This window comes from Pogoniulus pusillus, chromosome 16 (genome assembly GCF_015220805.1).
Source record: "Pogoniulus pusillus isolate bPogPus1 chromosome 16, bPogPus1.pri, whole genome shotgun sequence".
Lineage (NCBI taxonomy): Eukaryota > Metazoa > Chordata > Aves > Piciformes > Lybiidae > Pogoniulus > Pogoniulus pusillus.
Window position 1 is genome coordinate 22,271,658 of NC_087279.1, and position 23,665 is coordinate 22,295,322.

General features: G+C 46.5%; 1 protein-coding gene across 4 annotated transcripts in view; it reads left to right on the plus strand.

Annotated features, from left to right (window-relative positions):
* Positions 1-23,665, plus strand: part of PTPRG (protein tyrosine phosphatase receptor type G) — a 623,046-nt gene that overhangs the window by 504,657 nt on the left and 94,724 nt on the right. For all 4 annotated transcript variants that reach the window (XM_064156968.1, XM_064156969.1, XM_064156970.1 and 1 more), the window contains one exon: positions 11,180-11,312. In XM_064156968.1, coding sequence (XP_064013038.1) covers positions 11,180-11,312 — 133 coding nt within the window. The remainder of the gene's footprint in view (positions 1-11,179; positions 11,313-23,665) is intronic.

Consider the following 23,665-nt stretch of genomic DNA (forward strand, 5'->3'; position numbering starts at 1 on the left):
ATATGGGATCACAGAATTAACCAGGTTGGGAAAGACCTTTGAAAACATCGAGTCCAGCCTATCACCTAACACCTTCTAATTAACTAAACCATGGCACTAAGTGCCTCATCCAGCCTCCTTTTAAACACCTCCAGGGATGGTGACTCCACCACCTCCCTGGGCAGCCCATTTCAATGCCAATCACTCTCTCTGACAACAACTTCCTCCTAACATCCAGCCTAGAACTCCCCTGCCACAACTTCACACTGTGTCCCCTTGTTCTGTTGCTGCTTGCCTGGCAGAAGAGCCCAACCCCACCTGCCTACAGCCTCCCTTCAAGTAGTTGTAGGTGACAGTGAGGTACCTCTGAGCCTCCTCCAGGCTAAACACCCTCAGCTCCCCCAGCTTCTCTCACAGGGCTGTGTTCCAGGCCCCTCACCAGCCTTGATGCCTTTCTCTGGACACATTCGAGCACCTCAACATCTCTGTTAAATGGAGGAGCCCAGAACTGGACACAGCACTCAAGGTGTGTCCTGACCACTGTTGAGTCCAGGGGCAGAATAACCTCCCTTGTCCTGCTGGCCACACTGTTCCTGAGCCAGCCCAGGATGCCATTGGGTCTGCTGCCCACCTGGGCACACTGCTGGCTCATGTTCAGCTACTATCTACCAGTACCCCCAGGTCCCTCTCCACCTGGCTGCTCTCCAGCTACTCTGTCCCCAGCCTGTAGTGCTGCTTGGGGTTGTTGTGGCCAAAGTGTAGAACCCTGCACTTGGCCTTGTTAAACCTCCTGACATTGGACTGTGCCCATCTGTGCAGCCTGTCCAAGTCCCTCTGCAGAGCCCTCCTGCCCTCTAACAGATCCACACTTGCTCCCAACTTGGTGTCATCTGCAAACTCACTGATGTTGGATTCAATCTCTTTATCCAGATCATCAGTGAAGATATTAAACAGAACTGGGCCCAGCACTGGGGCACACAGCTAATGACTGGCTGCCAACTGGATGTGGCACCATTCACCACCACTCTCTGTGGCCTGCCATCCAGCCAGTTCTTAACCCAGCACAGTGTGTCCCTGTCCAAGCCACAGGCTCCCAGCTTTGCACTAGTTTGTTTCTCACTACAAAGTCTACATGCTATGATCTTCCAAGACAAGGCACCTTTTGCACTTTTTCCCCCCTATGAAAAATAAACCTTAGCCAGGCAGAGTGCATGTATTTTCTGCTTGTCTTGATGAGAATGCTCCTGTACACACCAACTCTGGTTGTGTGCCTACCAACTGCACAGCAAATAGGACTTTCTGGAAGCCTGCCCTGATGATCTGCATGGGCAGCAAGCCCTGTGTGGTCAGAGTTTGCTGCACAGGCCTGTGTAAACAGGTATCTCACAGCGATCCAAACCTGCTGTGCAGGAAGTCCACTGCGTGTGCACATGTTTCTGCCTGGGGAGCTGCAGGCACTGGTGGGGAAAACAGATCTTGTAACTGCGAGGAGCAAATGGAGTACATGTGTATGGGTTTATCTGCAGAGCAAGGGCTGAGATTTCAGTACCATGATGAGTTTGCCGAGTGATTCTGTGTATTACCACAGCATTTATAAGGTAGAGCACTTTTCTCTCTGTTTGCTTGATTATTTGTTTTACTGTTATTGTTTGTTCTGGTAATCTATAGACTATTCTGTAATTCTGTTTTCCCATCAAAGCTACTCAAGAGTAGTGTGGAAAAAAAAAACAAACCTATGTTAATTTTCCCCTGCATTCATAAACACAAGAATGCAGACACTGTGCATTCTGTTATAGCTCAGAACCAATTTAAAAACAAAGCTACATCCAATCTTTAATAGCATTTGTTACAGAAATGCTGACCTGACTCTAATGCTGTGAATCATAACTGTTCTGTGAGAGAGCAGATTAGCAATGTGGAAGCCAAGGAACCTGCACCAGGTTGTGTTGATTTGTTACTTCTGTTTTTCTTACTCCTACACTGGAAATATTCTTCAAAGTCTGGTGCTCCCACTGAATATGGTGAGAGATGCTTGTCAGGCAGCTTTCGGCATGCCATTTGGCTTAATCACTTAGAATCATAGAATGAACCAGGTTGGAAGAGACCTCCAAGATCATCCAGCCCAACCTAGCACCCAGCCCTAGACAGTCAACCAGATCATGGCACTGAGTGCCTCATCCAGGCTTTGCTTCAACACCTTTAGGGACAGTGGCTCCACCACCTCTCTGGGCAGCCCATTCCAATGCCAACCACTCTCTCTGCCAACAACTTCCTCCTGACATCCAGCCTAGACCTCCCCTGGCACAACTTGAGACTGTGCCCCCTTGTTCTATTGCTGCTTGCCTGGGAGAAAAGACCAACCCCACCTGGCTACAACCTCCCTTCAGTCAGTTGTAGACAGCAATGAGGTCTGCCCTGAGCCTTCTCTTCTGCAGGCTGCACACCCCCAGCTCCCTCAGCCTCTCCTCATACAGTTTGTGTTCCAGGCCCCTCACCAGCTTTGTTGCCCTTCTCTGGACACCTTCCAGCACCTCAACATCTCTCTTGAATTGAGGGGCCCTTTTCATCAGGAAGGGGAGAATTTGTCCTGGACATGCTTTGTAATGTTGGGAGTAAGAATTCAGCACCATTTAGGTTCAAACCCCAGCAATTCAATCTGTCTGGGTGAATATGACTCTGATATAGTCATTCTCAGTTCTTCCTGCCTTCTGCTTCCCTGTTTCTCATATGTCAGATTCTTGGATGGTCCAAGTACAATATCCTTCATGTGAGATCTAGAAAGAGCCTCATGGCTTATTATCAGCCATAATAAATTGGAGGCAGGATGAGTAGTTGGTCTTGTTTCTTGGCTCACCACAAAGGTATTGCTATTAGATTGGATATTATTCTGTGGTGAAGATAAGATGAAAAAGATGAAAATCAATGAGATGGGGAAATATTGTTAATATTGCTAAGAAGTACTTACTGGTTATTGTGAATTGTATCCCTTTAGTCTGCAGTGGTTTCTCTTTTTGGTATGCAGAGAACTGTCACTGGAAGTGGTTCAGTACAGCTTTGCCTCCTGCTAGACAGCCTCTTTTGAGAACTCAGCTCACCTGCAGGCTTGGAGGCTTGAAATGACCCTGCCTGAAGACTGCATGCAAAGACAAGTCTTGAAAGGACTCTGCAAATTAGGTTTTCTGTCTTTTTTTTTTTTCCATCTTTTTATACAGAGGGAGGATAACTCTGTTTTCACAAAACTGGCTTCCATGTGTAAGAAATGACATCTGGAATAACCAGCACATGTTAGCTGGGGGAAAAGATATGTGGAAAAGTTACCTGTTTCACCCAAATTTACCTTGGTTAAATCTCCCTTAAGGCTCTGGTGTCCCTCAGGGATCTGTGCTGGGCCCCATCCTCTTTAACATCTTCATAGATGATCTGGATGAGGGCATGGAGTCAGTCATCAGCAAGTTTGCAGATGACACCAAGCTGGGGGCAGATGTGACTGAGTTGGAAGGCAGAAGGGCTCCGCAGCAGGACCTTGACCGCCTGGACAGATGGGCAGAGTCCAAGGGGATGGCTTCAATAGCTCCAAGTGCAGGGTGCTGCACTTTGGCCACAGCAACCCCATGCAGAGATACAGGCTGGGGTCGGAGTGGCTGGAGAGCAGCCAGACAGAGAGGGATCTGGGGGTGCTGATTGATACCCGCCTGAACATGAGCCAGCAGTGTGCCCAGGTGGCCAAGAGAGCCAGTGGCATCCTGGCCTGCATCAGGAATGGTGTGGCCAGCAGGAGCAGGGAGGTCATTCTGCCCCTGTACTCTGCACTGGTTAGACCACACCTTGAGTCCTGTGTTCAGTTCTGGGCCCCCCAGTTTAGGAGGGACATTGAGATGCTTGAGCGTGTCCAGAGAAGGGCGACGAGGCTGGGGAGAGGCCTTGAGCACAGCCCTACGAGGAGAGGCTGAGGGAGCTGGGATTGGTTAGCCTGGAGAAGAGGAGGCTCAGGGGAGACCTTATTGCTGTCTACAACTACCTGAGGGGTGGTTGTGGCCAGGAGGAGGTTGCTCTCTTCTCTCAGGTGGCCAGCACCAGAACGAGAGGACACAGCCTCAGGCTGCGCCAGGGGAGATTTAGGCTGGAGGTGAGGAGAAAGTTCTTCCCTGAGAGAGTCATTGGACACTGGAATGGGCTGCCCGGGGAGGTGGTGGAGTCGCCCTCCCTGGAGCTGTTCAAGGCAGGACTGGACGTGGCACTTGGTGCCATGGTCTGGCCTTGAGCTCTGTGCTAAAGGGTTGGACTTGATGATCTGTGAGGTCTCTTCCAACCCTGATGATACTGTGTGTGATACTGTGTGATACTGTGTGATACCCAAGATGAGGAGAAGAAGGTGTACCACATTTTCAGCATCCCAGACAACCCTCTCCCAGGTCCCTCAGTGTACAGAAGAGGCCACTCAGCAGCAAAAAGTCAGAATGGTTATTCAGAGATGAAGGAGAGCTCCTGTGTGACATTTTTCTTAGAGTAGAGGTTCATTCTCTGTCCACCTCCAGGTTGGAGAAGTCATGAACCTGGTGACTCCACTCCCTCTCCAGACATTGGGGCTGTCTAGTGTTTTTCAACATTTTGAGGAGGTTTTTACTGGCTTTGGGATAGAGCCTTTCAGTGTGAATCTCTCTGTACCAGGTGTGAGACTGTTCAGGCAAGTCCTTTTCTTTGCAGCTCATCTGACCATGCTTTTGCAGTGGATAGCTGAGGTCTGCCTAACCTAGAATTTGCCAAGATATTTTGCTCAAGATGTCTGAGTAAGACCTGGATGGCCTGTTCAAAGTAATACCTTTCTGAGAAGACTCCTAGGAATGCAGAAGGAGCTTTCCTACCAGGCTGGATCTAGGTTACCAAAGCCACAGCTGGTGTATTGGCCCATCAGCCAAACACTAGCACAAAGCCTAGGAGTAGTTGCTTGAGCATAATTATTTTCCACAGAAATACAGATATTTGTGATTTGCACAGGCACACCTGACCTAGCTTACACAAACAGTGGAGTTCAATGAAACTCCAGAGATAAGCAAGAAAGGGACTTAAAGGTTTCTATAACAAGATATACCTGAAATCAGGACAATGACCAGCAAAGCCAAGAGGTTATTGCTGGAAGCATTTTTGAGTATCAGGATGTGATGGTTTGGGGGTTACCCCGCCCCTCCCACACTTTGTATTTGCCCCAGCTAACTCAGACGGCCTCTGGGAATATAGATGAAGCAATTTATTTACAGCTAGCAGAATTTACAAGCAGCTATTTACAATATATACAGTTATATACAATTATATACAGAAATATACAAAGGATAAACAATACAGAAGCACAACTCCCCTCCCAGAAACCTGAGTCCCCAGGAGGGGCTCTCAAACCACCCCAACACCTCCCCCCGGCCCTCTCAACCTTACCCCAGTTCTCAGGAAGAAAAGAGGTGCAGCCAAGAGGTTAGGGAGCAAGGTTAGTAGGAGCAGGGTTAATGAGATGTGACCAGGTCTAAGGCAAAAGCAAGAGTGAGAGACAAAATGGAGAAAAAGTCTTTCTTCTTCCCAGAGTTCTCAGCGTAACTGTGAGAGAAGTTGACATCAATTGTTTTTCATTTCACTGCCTGTTATCTAGTTCTTTTACCAAAACATTCCAGCTTGCTTCAAACTAGCACACAGGACAGCTGAAAGAATATAGAATAGAATATAGAATGGTTTAGGTTGGAAGGGACCTCAAAGATCATCCAGTTCCAGCCCTCTGCCATAGGCAGGGACACCTCCCACTAGAACAGGCTGCACCTCCCTTGTCCTGCTGGCCACACTGTTCCTGATCCAGGCCAGGATGCCATTGGCTTTCCTGGCCACCTAGGCACACTGCTGGCTGATCTTCAGCCACTATCTACCAGTACCCCCAGCTCCCTCTCCACCTGGCTGCTCTCCAGCTACTCTGTCCTCAGCCTTGATCTCTGCTTGGGGTTGTTGTGGCCAAAGTGCAGAACCCTGCACTTGGCCTCGTTAAAACTCCTGGCATTGGACTGTGCCCATCTGTGTAGCCTGTCCAAGTCCCTCTGCAAAGCCCTTCTGCCCTCTAACAGATTTGCTCCCAACATGGTGTCATCTGCAAACTCAGTGATGCTGCCCAAGGCCTCATCCAGCCTGGCCTTGAACATCCCCAAGAAGGGAGTATCCGCAGCCTCCCTGGGCATCCTGTTCCAGTGTCTCACCACCCTCACTGGAAGGAAACAGCCTGTTCCAGTGTCTCACCACCCTCACTGGAAGGAAACAGCCTGTTCCAGTGTCTCACCACCCTCACTTGAAAGAACCCTTCCCTAACATCTAGTTTGAAAGAGGCTGAAGACCATTTCCACAGTGAGCAGAAAGAAACCCGTTGGCTTCCCGCACCCTATATCGGGCAGAGACTTCTTTGGATGTATCTCTTCTCCAGGAAAGCAGTTATAAAAAGCTGTCCAGGTTTGAAAAACGTTTTTGTGAGTAGGAAGTTTAATCATTTTGAAGAGTAGAAAATTGTTTCATAAGAATGTACACTTGTAAAATTAATTGTATAGCATCAAATTAGCAGTTGTAAGGAGATAACTGAATGGGGAAGTACTCATGAGCGTGGATGATTAGAGGAGAACAGGGAACACATGAGAAATTACAGGGAAAGTGTGAGGCCAATTAGTACAGCAAGGCTCATTTTCTTTTAGTGCTTATTTCACACACACATACACACACACACACCTCTCCTGAGGCCATGTCATTATTTTCCAAGTGGCACTGGCCTCTTCTTGTGTGGTGATATCAGCCAGCACTAATGATTTTCCTCTGTCACTGAACGCTCGCTTGCATTCTCCTCTTTCATTCTCCCCATCATCCTCCTCTCTGTTTTGGTGCCCACATCAGACTAATTGTACCTTTGATCTGCAACTGTTACACACGCAGCTGCTCGGCATTGTCCGTGACTCTGAAACCCGAAAATTAGACAAACAGCAATTAAAGTGATGCTCTATGGTAAAAAAAAAACAATGGAAGGGAAGGAAAAAAAGAAGCCCAGCATGATGCAGTTTAATCAGGCTAGAGTAGATACTATCCCAGAGAATTTTGGCTTGGCTGGGCAGTTAAACAGATCCTTTGACAGGAGATAACAAATGAGTCGTTGTGAGCAAAGCAGTAGCTGTCCGGTTGGGGCTTCTGCCTGTATGGTGAGCTGGAACTGAGAACAGAGATGTGGGTTTGGCCCTTGATCCAGTCAGGTCCTCCCATCCCTCAGCACTCGCCCACTTCTGCTGAGTTCCTTCCATGAGAAGGCTTTGTAGAGACACCATGATGTGCAGGGATAAAGCTCAGCCCTGGAGTATGCTTTTAGCAGAGACCGAATTCTGGTTTTTAGAACAGTCTTTGCCAGGTCTGAGGTTACAAAAGCCTTTTGGGGATAACCTCATTAAGATAATTAAACATCTGTGTAATTCTTTCTTTCTCCATACATGGCAAGGATTATTAAGCTGTATTTTCATGTGGCACTTGAGCCATTTCGCCTGACAACTTACAGGAGCAAACAGCAGAATGGCTTGAAAAATAAAAGGACTGAATTATTTGATGTTTGCCAGTATGAAGTTCAGCTGTCTGACATCAGGATTAAATATGATTGGCATCTGTTTGCAAAGCAGTGGAAAGCCATGCTTAGTTGTGCACAGCCTGTGCCTATGACCGCTGCAGGGATGCCTTTAAATAAGTGGGAAGAAAATAGCTTCACAATGACATGAGCTTGTGCCAGAGGTAGTCCTCTTTTTCAGAGCGTGCGTGTTTGCCTTTTCGTAGGTGAATAGTATGACCAGTGCTATTTTCCAGAATGACTTGATACCTTTGTGTGAATCCATAACATTTCCTTTCCTCAAAGGAAATGCAAGCCCAGGTGGCTGGAGGCAGTGCAGCAGCAGGGGTTTTCTTCTGGCCTGCGGAACACCTGTGTTGTCGTAGGTAGCGGTATCTGCCACGGTACAACAAACAGGACTTTGGCCTGGTGGTTTGTGCAAGGGCAAGGGATGATAAAGCTAGCTAGGTTATTTAGTACAGCTTTGGCTGCTTATTATAGCAAGCAGTGCTACTAAAGGGAAATAAACATGTTTCCATTCTCAGGAACCAATTACCAAGAATGCAGAGGAAAAGAGTACATTGCACAAATTGTAGAATGCCGCTTTCTTGCCTTGACCTTTGTGCTCGAGCTGTGCTGCCAAAGCCTCCCTCGCTGCCTAATGCCCTCTAATACTCTGTGTCAGGGCCTCATCCATCCATCCAGGACATGGATGGAACTGCTCAGTGGGTGGTTCACAGGAGCTACAGATTTTTCCAGACGCGGGAATGGATTCAGCAGTGCCAGGGTTTGTATTGTGTGGGACCTCCTGAAACAGATACGCTGTAATAAGTTTTATTCCTTCCTACTGGGATGAATTCCAAGCCAGTAAAAGGCAAACTGAATTAATTCAACGAAGGCATATGCCACTGGAAACTGTTTACATTTCTTAGCAAAAATGGAGCTTCCTGGTCCATTTTTTAAGCTTTTCCACCCCCCCACCCCTCCCAAGTACAGCATATGGTGGGCACCGTTACAAGGCTATGCTACTGACACTATGGAGGCTCAACATTCTTGCTTTGGAAAAGAATGACTTGCTGACTATTTCTTATTTTGTAGTATTTTGTTAGAGAGGCTGTAAAGGCCCAGATTTGTCCTATCTTTCATTTGTATGTTCCTCAGCTCTTTTTTCAAGCTACCCAGTGTGCTGCCTTTTCTTAGACCCTTCTGCTGTGTCGCTCGAGAGACAGCTCTGGCCCAAGTGTCATTGTGTTACAGTTTTTTTTGGCACTGGTATGTTTAAGCTCTCTCAACTACTTAAGCAGTGGAAAACATCTAAGACTTTTTCTTCAAAGCCAACATAGGAGCAGTCTCTTTTTTCTGAAGCACATCGCTGGTTGGACATTCCCAAATGGAATTTAAGGGCCAGCCATCAGCATGCAGGAATGACATTTGCTCTTCTGGTTCTCAGCATACTGAACGTTTTCTTATCCTCACATCTGTGGTAGAGGGAGTTGGCAGGGTCAGCTGAGTGTGTTCTCCACAGTAGACTGACTAAGAGAAGCATTGTGAGCGCTGCAGAATTTAATAGTGTGCATTGGGACTCCAGCCCATGCTGTGCTTACAATGGAATTTAATTTTCTTCCCATGCAAATAGAAACATATGTTTTTGGGAGGTGAAACTAAACAGAATACTGTCCTTGGAGAGAAACAAAGCAACACCCTATCGGATGTAAGGTGGTGGAAGTGTTTAGCTCTCCTAGGAAGTTTTATTATGCTGCATAGTGGTTTGGGTTTTTTTTTTTGCTTTGTCCTTTGTACCATTCTGATTAGTAACACCTCAGGGGCTTCATTTTTTCGTGCTCTTCAATGCTTTGAAATGCACTGATAAAAAACGATGCCTCAGGGCTTATGGTTCTTGCAAGTTTGGCAAATAGAGAGCATAAGTCTTCACTCTAATTTTTGGGGTCTTCTTTCCCTTATTCTTTGCTAGTCAAGGAAATCAAAGACCTGTCTTAAAAAGGGTGTGTTGTGTATTATTAGTAAGGTGTGAAGGGGGAAGCTCACCACAAGCTCGAGGCACAGGGTTGTGTGCCCATTCCTTGAAGTGGCACTGTTGGTAACCTCGGTAGCCTTTCTTAGCGGAGTTGGAGACAACTGGCCACTCATCTCTCTTTTCATCACTTCTATACACACTGCACGTTCACTTTCCCCCAAACATCCTTCTGATTATCACCTCATTTAGACTGCTTGCTAAAGGGCATTGCCTCCATCAGCCTACTTCTTAAAACTAGAAAGATTTCTTGCTGGGCTTGCAGCAGCCTGCAGCCTTGCTCTGTTTTCAGCAGTCAGGCAAAAGCATTTACAATTAACCTTTACTTCCATGTTAGTTGAATTTTACTCCTGCCTATAGAGGAGCATAATCTAAATGCTATTAAAATAGAGTATGACTTCATATTATGTGACATCTGGTGACTTCCAATTATCTGTGTTTTGCCTGCCTGTGGTGAAAAGGCAATTATGTTCTTCTGGTAGGATTTTGCAGCAGTTTCAGAAGATACGATAATACAATACTGAACAAGGGGAGCACGTTGGTGAGGAAAGACTCAGAGGGGCTAAGCAGTAGAACTCAAGTGTGTGTCTTTCAGTCCTCATTGAAATCTGAAGCTGTTTACACTAATCCTCTCCCGTTCCATCCTGTTGACAGGCAATTGATCGACTCCTGCCTGTTTGTTAGGAAACACGAGCAAGATGCGGAATCCGCTTCTCTATTTCAGGGCTAAACCGTTTCTGCTCGTCAAGTCTACCTTCATTTGCACAAATTAGATCTCTTCTCAAATGTGGTGATAGTGTGTCTGTGCTCATTGGCTGCAGTACTTAGAGAACCTCTAGAGAGTCATCCTACATGTGATACAGTGATTTTAACGAGATGTCATGTGAAAGTGAAACAGAGTTGCTCGGCCAAATCTCGGAGTATTGACCAACTTTAATTTTGTTCAAAAGCTGTGGCATAATGATTTCTTCTGTCAGTTACAACACATCCTATCCATTCATCCTTCCATCCATCTTGACAATCCATATGCTAAAAAGTGCTTTCTTATGCAGTAACTCAGCAGATTGTGCCAATCCTGCAAATGATGTGACATGACACCCAACATGTTGAGGCTTTTTTATTTTAAGATGGTTACCAAGAAATGTATTTCTGAACTATTACACTCAGCTTTGCAAACAGGGCTGTCCTGTGGTGTGGAGAAACAGAGTGCATTTCTCTGCATGCACTGATGACCAAGCAAGGTGTTTACTTTCTTACCTGCCCGGGTTAAGTTACTTGTTGGGGTACCTTGCGTCTGATAATAGATGCTTGCACAATAGAGTCCCAAAATTTTCTGTGAGACTGTAATTAAAGGCAGCAGTAAAATCCAAGCCATATGTGGCAATAAACACCAGACTTTTGTGCTCTCATGTCTCAGACTAAAGACAAATGGAGTTCCACCCTGCATCTAGAAGATCCTTGCTCTGTTTACTCGTACCATGTAAAATGGACAATCTATTTGTTTTTCTTACACGTTTTTCTATCCAGTAATTCTCTTTCCACTTAGTGACTGTTTTTGTTATGTGTTTAACACACAGCTGACAAGAACAGTTCCAGCATGGCCACAAGACCTTCTCCTGGTAAAATGGAATGGATCATCCCTCTTATTGTGGTCTCAGCACTGACCTTCGTGTGCCTCATTCTTCTCATTGCTGTGCTTGTCTACTGGAGGTGAGCCTGTTTCCTTTCCACTGGAAAATGATTATAATTTAAACCACATTTCAGCTAGTGTGTTTTAATGTGGTCCTGTGTTCTTTAGTTCATTAGACGTTACAGTGATAGATGCGTTGGATAACTCTGGACGCTAGAATGGCTCTGGGGGTTAACTGTTCTGCTGACTTAAATATTGATTTTTGTGTCATGAAAATGAGCTTGATAGAGCTCTAGCAATAGTAAAGCCAGCTGTAAGGTTGGCAGGTATTTTCACAATTAGTCCCTCTAATATACCTATGAAAAGATATCTTTGTCCTGGCCTTCAGAAAAGGTCATCATGGGAGAAAAGCCCAGAGAGACTAAGCTTGTTTCTGTGAATGGTTTGCTGCAGACCTCCTGTGTAATCTTAAGCAGTTCCTTTCTTCTGTTGGCTGTGCTCAAAGAAAGAAGGATAAGCTTGTTTCACATTACATAGCAATGCTCTAAGGAGGAGTTCTGTAGCATTAGTGAACAGTTAGAAATGCAGCCTGCAAGATCTTGGAAGTAAAGGTTGCCTCTCACAAAGACATACTGTGTTTTACACCAGTGGGCATTGGTGCAGTGGTGGAGACTATGATCAGCATCAACAAAACTCTATCCATTTGATTTAGAGTAAATGAAAATTGACACTGGTCTTTATTGATGATCTGGACGAGAGGATTGAGTCCAGCATCAGTAAGTTTGCAGATGACACCAAGCTAGGAGCAGGTGTGGATCTGTTGGAAGGTAGGAGAGCCCTGCAGAGGGACCTGGACAGGCTGGGTGGGTGGGCAGAGATTTAACAAGGCCAAGTGCAGGGTTCTGCACTTTGGCCACAACAACCCCAAGCAGCACTACAGGCTGGGGACAGAGTGGCTGAGAGCAGCCAGGAGGAAAGGGACCTGGGGGTACTGATAGGTAGTAGGCTGAAGGTGAGCCAGCAGTGTGCTCAGGTGGCCAAGAGAGCCAATGGCATCCTGGGCTGGCTCAGGAGCAGTGTGGCCAGCAGGACAAGGGAGGTTATTCTTCCCCTGTACTCAGCACTGGTCAGGCCACACCTCGAGTGCTTTGTCCAATTCTGTGGGCTACTCAATTCAAGAGAGATGTTGAGGTGCTGGAATGGCTGAGAGAGCTGGGGGTGTGCAGCCTGCAGAAGAGGAGGCTCAGGGCAGACCTCATTGCTGCCTACAACTACCTGAAAGGAGGTTGTAGCCAGGTGGGGTTGGTTTCTTCTCCCAGGCAACCAGCAACGGAACAAGGGGACACAGTCTCAAGTTGTGCTAGGGGAGGTCTAGGCTGGATGTTAGGAGGAAGTTCTTCACAAAGAGAGTGATTGGCATTGGAATGGGCTGCCCAGGGAGGTGGTGGAGGCACCGTCCCTTGAAGTCTTCAAGCAAAGCCTGGCTGGGGCACTTAGTGCCATGGTCTGGTTGACTGGCTAGGGCTGGGTGCTAGGTTGGGCTGGATGATTTTGGAGGTCTCTTCCAACCTGGTTGATTCTATGATTCTGTGACAGCAACTTCTTTTGCCAGAACCAGAACCCAAAGACACCTCATTTGTCTGGTAGTAAAAGTTAATCAGAGATTAGTCTCATAGAATATGTTTAGGAATTATTTCAAAATCTGATGAAATAGAACACAGAAAATTGTCCTTGATGAGAAGTAGCAGTCCAACAATCATTGTATTTGCAGAATCAATTTTCACACTACCAAGCTGGTTTTTGGTACTTTCATTTCACTGACAATTGATTGGCCAAATTGTTGAGGCTGGGAACATTTGAAAGGATATTAATAAACAGATGACAATAGTCTTGTGAAAATCTTTACCATTAACATTTGCAAGTCATTAACATCGTTGTAGTAAGGCAGTTAATAGAACTGCAGTGATATGAGTTCAGAAGCTGGAATTGAAAAGGTTCTGCAGATCCTGGAGCACCTCTCCTACGAGGACAGACTGAAAGAGTTGGGGCTGTTGAGTCTGGAGAAGAGGAGGCTCCAAGGTGACCTTATTGCAGCCTTTCAGTATCTGAAGGGGCCTACAATAAAGCTGGAGAGGGACTTTTTAGGCTCTCAGGAAGTGTCAGGACTGGGGGGAATGGAGGGAAGCTGGAGGTAGGTAGGTTCAGACTGGCCATGAGGAGGAAGTTGTTGAGCATGAGAGTGGTGAGAGGCTGGAATGAGTTGCCCAGGGAGGTGGTTGAGGCCTTATCCCTGGAGGTATTTAAGTTCTGGCTGGATGAGGCTGTGGCCAGCCTGCTCTGGGGCCCATGGCAGAGGGGTTGGAACTGGCTGATCCTTGTGGTCCCTTCCAGCCCTGGCTGATTCTCTGATTTTATGATCCCATGATCCCATTGTAGTGTCCTGTCCTTCAATATATTTTCTTCATTTGAAGGACTAAACTTGGTCTTATCTACACCAGGCAAGCCCTTGAAGGATGTGTTATATCCTGAAGCACTGTAATGACAAGCTGGTAACACTTCCGTTGCATTGATGCAAAATGCTCTTCTGAGGAGGCAAGGTTTTGAAATAAAATGCTAACAGCTGTTATCCAGAAGGATGTTGGTACCTCTGATTGTTTGGAAAACATTTCCATTCCCTGAAATGTCGCTAATGGATCTAGAAAAGTAACTGCAAAACTAGTGTTTCATTTGCTCAAAGAGCAGCAATACCATCCCTGAAGTATCTACTGGCACAGCAACACGGAGTTAGAGGCTTGTGGTGGGGGTCACACAGGCCCCAGATGGCTGTGTTTACAAATCTATTCATGCCTGGACATGTTGCCCTGTTGGAGAACACGTTGGGTGGAGCGCTATGGGAAGATGACTCTTTGTTCACCAATGTGGTTAGGTGGTCAAATCCACTTTATTTCCGTGATACAGTGACTTATATGCGTTCTAGCCAGAGGCGTGCTCAGCTTAAGATTGGTTACAGGTGATAATTGAAAGGTTACATGTAACGTGCACATAGGTTAACTTATCACAACATTCTAAGGGTCAGCTTAAGATTGGTTACAGGTGATAATTGAAAGGTTACATGTAATGTGCACATAGGTTAACTTATCACAACATTCTAAGGGTCAGCTTAAGATTGGTTACAGGTGATAATTGAAAGGTTACATGTAATGTGCACATAGGTTAACTTATCACAACATTCTAAGGGTCAGCTTAAGATTGGTTACAGGTGATAATTGAAAGGTTACATGTAATGTGCACATAGGTTAACTTATCACAACATTCTAAGGGTCAGCTTAAGATTGGTTACAGGTGATAATTGAAAGGTTACATGTAATGTGCACATAGGTTAACTTATCACAACATTCTAAGGGTCAGCCTCCCAGACCACCCACTCCAGCCCCTTGGTTATCTAGTCTCTGCCCACTGCAGCTGTGTGTGGGGTGCTCAGTTGTTTACATCTCGATTTCCTAGCCCCGCTGGGAACCAAGGATGTTCTCAGCGCCAGTTACCCATGTTTATGACTTTATGTCCTCGACTGGTGAGAAACTCTTCCACATTGCCCCCCCCAAAAGGTGTCGCCCTGCCCAAAGCAGGGGAAAACAAATTAAGGGGGACAAAGGGGCACAATAAGACTGGTGCCTCTGAGTCTGGCCTGCCTGTTTGCAAGGTTGAAGTAAACACGTTATGTAAGCTCACGTGCTCAGGATGGGGATCCACCTGACCCCTATCCATATTTGGGGGTACCGGACCTGTGGATTTCACCTTATTTGGCATGTTTTGGCCTGCTGCCAGACCCTTATTGGTCAGAATTGTGGCCAAGGACCATCAAACTCGGGGTCATACCTCATAAAAGGGGCAATTCAGTGTTCCTGCCACCTCTCCTCTCCTCCACCCGCCGCTCCTAGCCACTTTGCCGCTTTTGGGGTCACTGCCGCTGCATGATTCTGACCCACGGCGCTTCGCATCGGCCCAGGGAAAATTCCACTGAGGCGCTCCGGGCCAGCTGCCGCCCCAGCCCGTCGTTCCCAGCTTGGCCATGCCCGTGGAGCCTCCAGACAGCGCGCCCCAATAATCCCTGAACTGAACTATTCAGACCCACGAGGGTCAACAACGTGGCTTTTGCTACACACGTTTGGGATCACCAAGGCTGTGGCTCCAGCCAGTGAGTAACTGAGCAGCAGAGGCTATCAGTAATTTTACCAGTGGCACTTCCATGCCACAGACTCTATCTAAATCTTTCCAAACCTCTACTAAATTTCTGATTTTACTGTAAATAGACGTACTGTGTTCAGTTCTGGGCCCCCCAGTTTAGCAGGGACATTGAGATGCTTGAGCGTGTCCAGAGAAGGGCGACGAGGCTGGGGAGAGGCCTTGAGCACAGCCCTACGAGGAGAGGCTGAGGGAGCTGGGATTGGTTAGCCTGGAGAAGAGGAGGCTCAGGGCAGACCTTATTGCGGTCTACAACTACCTGAGGGGTGGTTGTGGCCAGGAGGAGGTTGCTCTCTTCTCTCAGGTGGCCAGCACCAGAACGAGAGGACACAGCCTCAGGCTGTGCCAGGGGAAATTTAGGCTGGAGGTGAGGAGAAAGTTCTTCACTTTCCAATGAGAGAGTCATTGGACACTGGAATGGGCTGCCCGGGGAGGTGGTGGAGGCACCATCCCCCCTGGAGGTGTTCAAGGAAAGCCTGAATGAGGCACTTAGTGCCATGGTCTAGTTGACTGGGTAGGGCTGGGTGCTAGGCTGGACTGGCTGATCTTGGAGGTCTCTTCCAACCTGGTTGATTCTATTCTATTATTCTATTCTAAATATGGCTTCTGCTATAGATCATGGCATGAGTCAAGTCCAAAATCATAGTATATTAATTACATACCTTTTATCTTCAAAATTCTTAACTGTCTACCTCATAAAAAAATTATTTGCTTCATGATAACCAACCTAAGTCCAGGAAGATACAGGAACGGAGACTTCAACTGAAACCAAATTACTTTTCCAGCGATGTTTGTTCTTTTGCATGTGGGCAATACTTGGTCCTTATCTGCTCTCTATAATATGCACAAGTGTGTAACATCCATCACTGGCTTGGGTAGAATTATGAGCAGTGTCATTAATACCCTTGACAGCAGTGGATTGATTTTTTTGGTGTATAATTGATACTGAAAAAAGGTGGAGATTAACATTTAATACAGAGTTAGAAAGTATGTCATGCAGGAGCCGAAGGTTCTTGGTAAAGATGAGAAACAAATCAAGTTTGTTTACTGAGGAACAGTCAGCAAAAGACACTCCTGGGTCCACCTTCGTAGTTCTGAGGGTTTTCTGAACAAATTCAGAGGCTGTACAGAAAAAGTAAACTTACCACAGTATCACCAAGGTTGGAAGAGACCTCATAGATCAAGTCCAAGCCTTTACCACAGAGCTCAAGGCCAGACCATGGCACCAAGTGCCACGTCCAATCCTGCCTTGAACAGCCCCAGGGACGGCGACTCCACCACCTCCCCGGGCAGCCCATTCCAGTGTCCAATGACTCTCTCAGGGAAGAACTTTCTCCTCACCTCCAGCCTAAATTTCCCCTGGTGCAGCCTGAGGCTGTGTCCTCTCGTTCTGGTGCTGGCCACCTGAGAGAAGAGAGCAACCTCCTCCTGGCCACAACCTCCCCTCAGGTAGTTGTAGACAGCAATAAGGTCTGCCCTGAGCCTCCTCTTCTCCAGGCTAACCAATCCCAGCTCCCTCAGCCTCTCCTCGTAGGGCTGTGCTCAAGGCCTCTCACCAGCCTCATGACATATCCTCATGTTTGAGAGGATAAATCAACAAGCAAATAGAGCACAAATTGTCCACGCGGTAACATTTCACGTTGTACAGACCATGTCACTGAAGTGGCAACACAGCATTTTGTGTGCCCTTTTCAGTGTGATTGCCTTTCCTTAGGAAAAACAAAATGCTTATCCCTGTGACTGTTTTAAAACAGATCCTCAAACACTGTGGAGTCTAATTTATGAGTTTGAAAGGAACAGTGATGTGGATTTTCGGGGAGAAATACTTAGCTTAACATGTAATGGGCAACATATGGAATAATTTGCTAAATAACACCATCAAAGCAAATGGCATGAAAACGAGTTGGAGACAGATTTTTCAGTGAGGGAAACATGGTGCTGAAGTGCACAGCAGAGAAACACTTGTTATGAAAGGCTAACCCTCAAGGGGACAGGCGTGCTGGACCAAGGGGTCCTTTTTTGCACTGCAGTTCTTTGTTTTGGTGTGAGAAAAAAGCGTTACAAAACAAAACCCAGAGAAGTAGAAAATGCAAAAGAGACACAGTTACCCTTTGGCAGTACGTTCTGAGGGTAAAACAAATGATATTTTCACTTTTGCCTTTTTGAGCATTTGTGGGATTAGATGATTTGAGACCAGAGGTGACATAAGTGGAACAATGAAGCAGAGAGAAGCCTTCTGCTTGTTTGCATTGCATCGATGCCCAATTATCCAGGGACCAAAATCAGGACTAGGAATGTTGCTTGTGAAGTTTGGGCAAAGCCTTTATCTCTGTTTGTAACTCATTCTGTGATACAGCAATAAGTTTTTGTGATGATGTCTTGTCATAAGGAAGCTTTGTTTTCTCTTTATCTGAAAAGGAGAGAGATAGGAAGCAGTCCTTGTTTGATGAAGCTTTTCCTGTCTTTATCTCTGGAGCTTCCATGCTGTGTTCATTAGAGGCTTCTTGTAATTGAATATATTTGGAAACAATCTGTGCTGTTTCTGAGCACAGATCTGGCTGAGGGAGCTGGGGTTGTTTAGCCTGGAGAAGAGGAGGCTCAGGAGTGACCTCATTGCTCTCTACAACTACCTGAAGGGAGGCTGTAGCCAGGTGGGGTTGGGCTCTTCTCCCAGACAACCAGCAACGGAACAAGGGGACAGTCTCAAGTTGTGCTGGGGGAAGTACAGGCTGGATGTTAGGAGGAAGTTGTTGTCAGAGACAGTGATTGGCATTGGAATGGGCTGCCCAGGGAGATGGTGGAGTCGCCATCCCTGGAGGTGTTGAAGCAAAGCCTGGATGAGGCACTTAGTGCCATGGTCTGGTTGACTGGCTAGGGCTGGGTGCTAGGTTGGACTGGATGATCTTGGAGGTCTCTTCCAACCTGGTTGATTCTATGATTCTATGAGCGATTCTCTCTTATTTGCAGAGGTAATTTTCTTGTCTTAGTTTCTTTCCCATGTGGATCCTAACCAAATGGTGACAGGATATGTTTGATGTTGAGAAGTGGTCACTTCCATCTTTTAAACATGGTGGCCATCTCAGTAATGAAAATGGATGGGAGCTTGCAGGCAAGCAGCAGCTCTGAATTAGCTTTCTACTAAAGTTCCCTGAATGTGGTACTTTTAATGGCACTGCTGTGCAAAGAGGACTATGTCATTTTAAGTTGGCAGAGTGGAAAATAAACTAGGTCAGCATAATGAAGCTGCAAAAATGGTGCTGCCTTTTATCCCAGAACAATGAGGAGAGCACTGTCGCGGGGTGACCAGGAGCCACAATGTCTGCTGGGGTTCGTTGGCAGTTGAGCTTCCTGGGCAGATGGAACAATGATGGCTGTAGTTTAAGTTTGCTTCTGTGCATCTTTGATTCCTCTTGAGGAAAAGCTAGCCTGGCTGATCCTTGAGCTGTCATGGGCACAATGAAGAGGACTGTTGCTCTCAGGACCTCTAGTGATTGAAACTGATTTCTTTTAGCATGGAGTCAATAATTTGACTCTTAGCAGGCTGAAAAATGAGGAGATCAGATCCTCATTTGCTTCACTGTGTAGATTCTCCATTCGCTCCCGCAGCGGCACAGTGCTGGTTCTTTCTGTGCTTTCACTCCTTTCGTGCTGGTTCTGTACTGCAGGGACACAACTAAGTGTTTCTGAGAACTGACACTGAGATCTTTTGCTGGAGCACTACCAACTCCTCTAGAGCCTGTTAAAACATGTGCATTGTGAGGTGCAGCTTCCCAAGCACAGCAGTTCTGCATCTCAGGGCATTTGTTTTGCATCTGTGATTTTATACCCAGACTCAGTATCATGACATCCTTCTGCAGTTCTTCAAGGTCAGTTTAAAATTTCACATGGATTGTCTGCAGCCTTTGCTCCTGTTACTCTCACAGCCTTTTCTACCAGCCCTGAGAATTGCAGTGTGTGTTTGGTGGTGACCTCCAAACTATTTAGGGATTGAGTGTGACTTGGGGTTTGGAGTTGTTTTTTTTTGCAACAAGGCGAATCTCTGTAGCATGCTGAGCTTCAAACATATATTTTCTGAGAATTCCACTACACTCTGTTGCAAATTGAACAAGTCCTGAGTATTGACACTTCAAGGGAAACCCAGGGTCAGTGTCACCTTCTGTTTCACAGAGGGATGCAAGAGGGCGACTAGAGATGGGAAATCAATTAAAACCCTTTGATGAACATTAAGTTCTGTTATTTTAGGGGAAACAACATATTTGGGGAGTGGCTGGTGACCTTCCACTGGCTAGGTTTTTAATCTAAACACTGCAATGCTATAGACTGTGGTTTCCAAGGGAAAAATAAGGAGAGAATATTAAGAAGCAATTAAAATTTTAGAGTTTAGCCAACAGCAACTTTTAAATGGGAACTAAATTATAGCTATTTCTCATTTTCAGCTGAGAGGGAGAAATTAATTCACAACTATAGCTGGAGAGTTTTCTTTTCCTTCCTTTTGAACAGATACCATAATTCACCTCTGAATTATTGCTGCCATCAACATTGTGATCCCAAAGACAAAGAGGGAATATTGTATTGCATTTCTTATTAAATCAAGCTGTTTATACAGTGCTAATATGTTTACATTCAGGAGGGATTTTTGGAACAACACAGCTGCTGCCTTTCAAAGAGCAAGCAAGCTTGCATTGCTTGTTTATAGTCATGTGTATATATGAGACAGCTTGGGAAAAAGATGCCTTTAATTTTCCTTAGGCAAAACCTTGTGGAATTCAGTAGACAGTAAGAGCTCTCTTAGATTTTTGTTAAGCATCCTGTTGAACTGAACAAAATCCTTGGGGTGGCTCCTATGGCGAGAGCCTCGTACATCTCTGGCAGTGCAGAAGAAATCACATTGAGCACCAGGAGATGTGGGTTCTTTCTCTGACTCAATCATTGATTTTCTCTGTGACCCAGGGCCAAGTCACTTACGGTTTGACAGTATTGTTGTTGAACTCTGTGTCAAAGACCTCACCAAGAGCAAGCTCGGCTGTTCAGTATTTCAGCATCTGAGCCTGTCACTGGTAAAACAGCACTGAAGAAGGTTGGTCAATTATCTTTGTAAATCAGTTTGCAATGTAGAAATGAAAACTGCAACATAAGGCCAAGGACTGTTGTAGTTACCACACCTTGGGAAACCACCTTTTTGGTATTAAATTCTGGAGAACATGCACAGCACCATGGCTAAGACAGTGTTAAAACTTCAGTGTGGAAAAAAAGCCCAGCTTCATAGAATCATAGAATCAACCAGGTTGGAAGAGACCTCCAAGGTCAGCCAGTCCAACCTAGCACCCAGCCCTATCCAGTCAACCAGACCATGGCGCTAAGTGACCCAGCCAGGCTTTGCTTCAACACCTCCAGGGATGGTGACTCCACCACCTCCCTGGGCAGCCCATTCCAATGCCAATCATTCTCTCTGACAACAACTTCCTCCTAACATCCAGCCTAGACCTCCCCTGGCACAACTTGAGACTGTGTGCCCTCCTTCTGTTGCTGCTTGCCTGAGAGAAGAGACCAACCCCCACCTGGCTACAGCCTTCCCTCAGATAGTTGTAGACAGCAATGAGCTCTGCCCTGAGCCTTCTTTTCTCCAGGCTGCACACCCCCAGCTCCCTCAGCCTCTCCTCATAGGGTTTGTGTTCCAGGCCCTTCACCAGCCTTGTTGCCCTTCTCTTCGTCCTGTAGTGGACTGTGGGAAGTGCTGAAATTGTTATTTGAACATATCTCTAGGTTTTATTTTATGAGTACCCAATGTTTGGTTCATCTACTGTACTGATTGAAGAGGGAACATTGCCGATTTACAGAGCATTGTAAAATTGCTTGCTTACAGTGATAAAAGCTGCTCTCAGCTTACTGGATAATATTCCTGATTCTGCTCAGATTCTTCCTTGTGGAGGATGCTAGGTGCTAACAGTGTCTGAGAGCTTGCATGTTGATTTTAAGAATGCCTCGGGTGCACTTGCATGAGTATTTATTTCAGCAGCAGTGGTTCAGGCAGCCTCCTCCATTTCTGCCCTTGTTCTGCCCTCTGTGATACCAATGCAAATGTTTGTACAACTGTGTGAGGAGCTGGATTGAGAAATAATCCATGTTTGGGGAAAAAAATAAAGAGAGAGAGAGACTTCTGTGCCCTGATTTAAAACAGATTAGCTCCCAGTCCAGAGCTCTAGCAGTACAACCGAGGGACCAGCACAAGGCAGGTATGAGCAGAAGGGATGGGGATGTTCATGCTGACACTGCCTCCAGGGATGCTTGAGGACCACGTCCAGGCATTTGTGCTCAGCCTGGGGATGGCAGTGCCCCAGAACACAACTTGAGCCATCACAGGCAGTGAGGAGAATTAGCCAACAAGGGCAAGAGATTTCCTAAGCCGGGAGACAGGCAACACCCCAGGGGAACAAGAAGTGTGGAGGTGAGTGGCATGCCTGACTCCTCTTGCAGTTTTATCTCCTTTCTAGTGGCCAGATGTGCCCTGCTCATGCTGAACAGGGCATGCCTTTATTCTCCTCTGGCAATGGCCACATCTAGTTTTGTATGATGACAGACATTCTCAGAGGCATGGGCACAGGACAAGTGGTGTGCAGCCTGGCCTGATTTGGGGTCCTCTGCTGTCTCTGCTTCAACCCAGGCAATGCAGAAAAAGCATTTCAGCTTTTACTGCAGAAGATCCAGGTTGTATTTGTGTTTGATTTTCCGTACTGGGCCCTTTTGTGTGCTGTACCTCAAAGTGCTGCTCGTTTTCATTAAAGTGGAGCACTCCTATGGTCAGCTCCTTCTTATCCCAAGGTGGGGAACCAAGCTCATCCTTTGTGTTGATGGCAGGCAGTTTGCTTTCAAGCCTGAAGCTTAGGAGAGCTGCCAGTTGCTTGTTCTAGCTGTTGGTATCATTCTTTAAGCGCTCATCATTCTTCCATTACGAGGAGAATCAATGCAAAGACTTCTCTGGCAGCATCCGTGCTCTTTCATCCAGCAAGGCACAGCCTGGGGTGAGGAGGGGAGCGCCCACAAGGAGCTCCACTAGCGCCGGATCACAGCCTGCCGCTGCTGTTCCTCCTGGTGTCCGCTTGTGGGCTTTTATCTTCTCTTGTAGTGAGCTGAAAAGGATCCAGCCCAGCCGTTTGCAGGTGTGCTGGGGCACCAAGGTCTCCTCTGTGCGTGGAGGGCTGAGGTAGGTGAGCGCAGCTGCGCGCAAGAGTGGCTGAGCCCTCGCACCCTGCCATTCCTTTGCAACTTCTCCTTCAATAACTGTCTCCCAAATGGCTACTTCAGGGCCTTTCAGAAATCACAGTTGTCAGTTGTTATAGTAACAGACCCCCTGCTGCTGAATTGGCCCTGAGATGCCCATTTGGGCTTTTGAACAGCCTAACTCATGCTCATTAGACAAAAAGAGAGAGAGAGAGAGAGAGAGAGAGAGAGACAGATTTGCAGATGGAAAGTTGTTTTTTTAAGCATGCTGGATGATCTGTTAAGAGCTAGACTGTGGAAAGGGGCATGTTCTCTCATTATATGCCTGTTACTTTTACTCTTCTTTAATTAACACTAGATTTACTTTTTCTTGTAAACCAGAACCCGGCAAGATTTGGGTTACCTTACTGGTGAGGCTAGCAGTGAGCTGACACTTGACAAGCAAGTCATTTTTGCCTTGAGAAAATAAAGAGGGATTTGCCAATGTTAAGTGCAGATCAGTGGTGATTTCCTGAACTATCAGGATATCCTAGAATCATAGAATCAACCAGGTTGGAAGAGACCTCCAAGATCATCCAGGCCAACCTAGCACCCAACCCTGTCCAGTCAACCAGACCACAGCACTAAGTGCCTCGTTCAGGCTTTGCTTGAACACCTCCAGGGGGGATGGTGACTCCACCACCTCCCTGGGCAGCCCATTCCAATGCCAATCACTCTCTCTGCCAAAAACTTCCTCCTATACTTCCAGCCTGTACTTCCCCGGGCACAACTTGAGACTATGTCCCCTTGTTCTGTTGCTGCTTGCCTGGGAGAAGAGGCCACCCCCACCTGGCTACAGCCTCCCTTCAGGTAGTTGTAGACAGCAATGAGGTCTGCCCTGAGCCTCCTCTTCTGCAGGCTGCACATCCCCAGCTCCCTCAGCCTCCCCTCACAGGGCTGTCTTCAGAAAATAGTACTTTTAATCCTAATTATA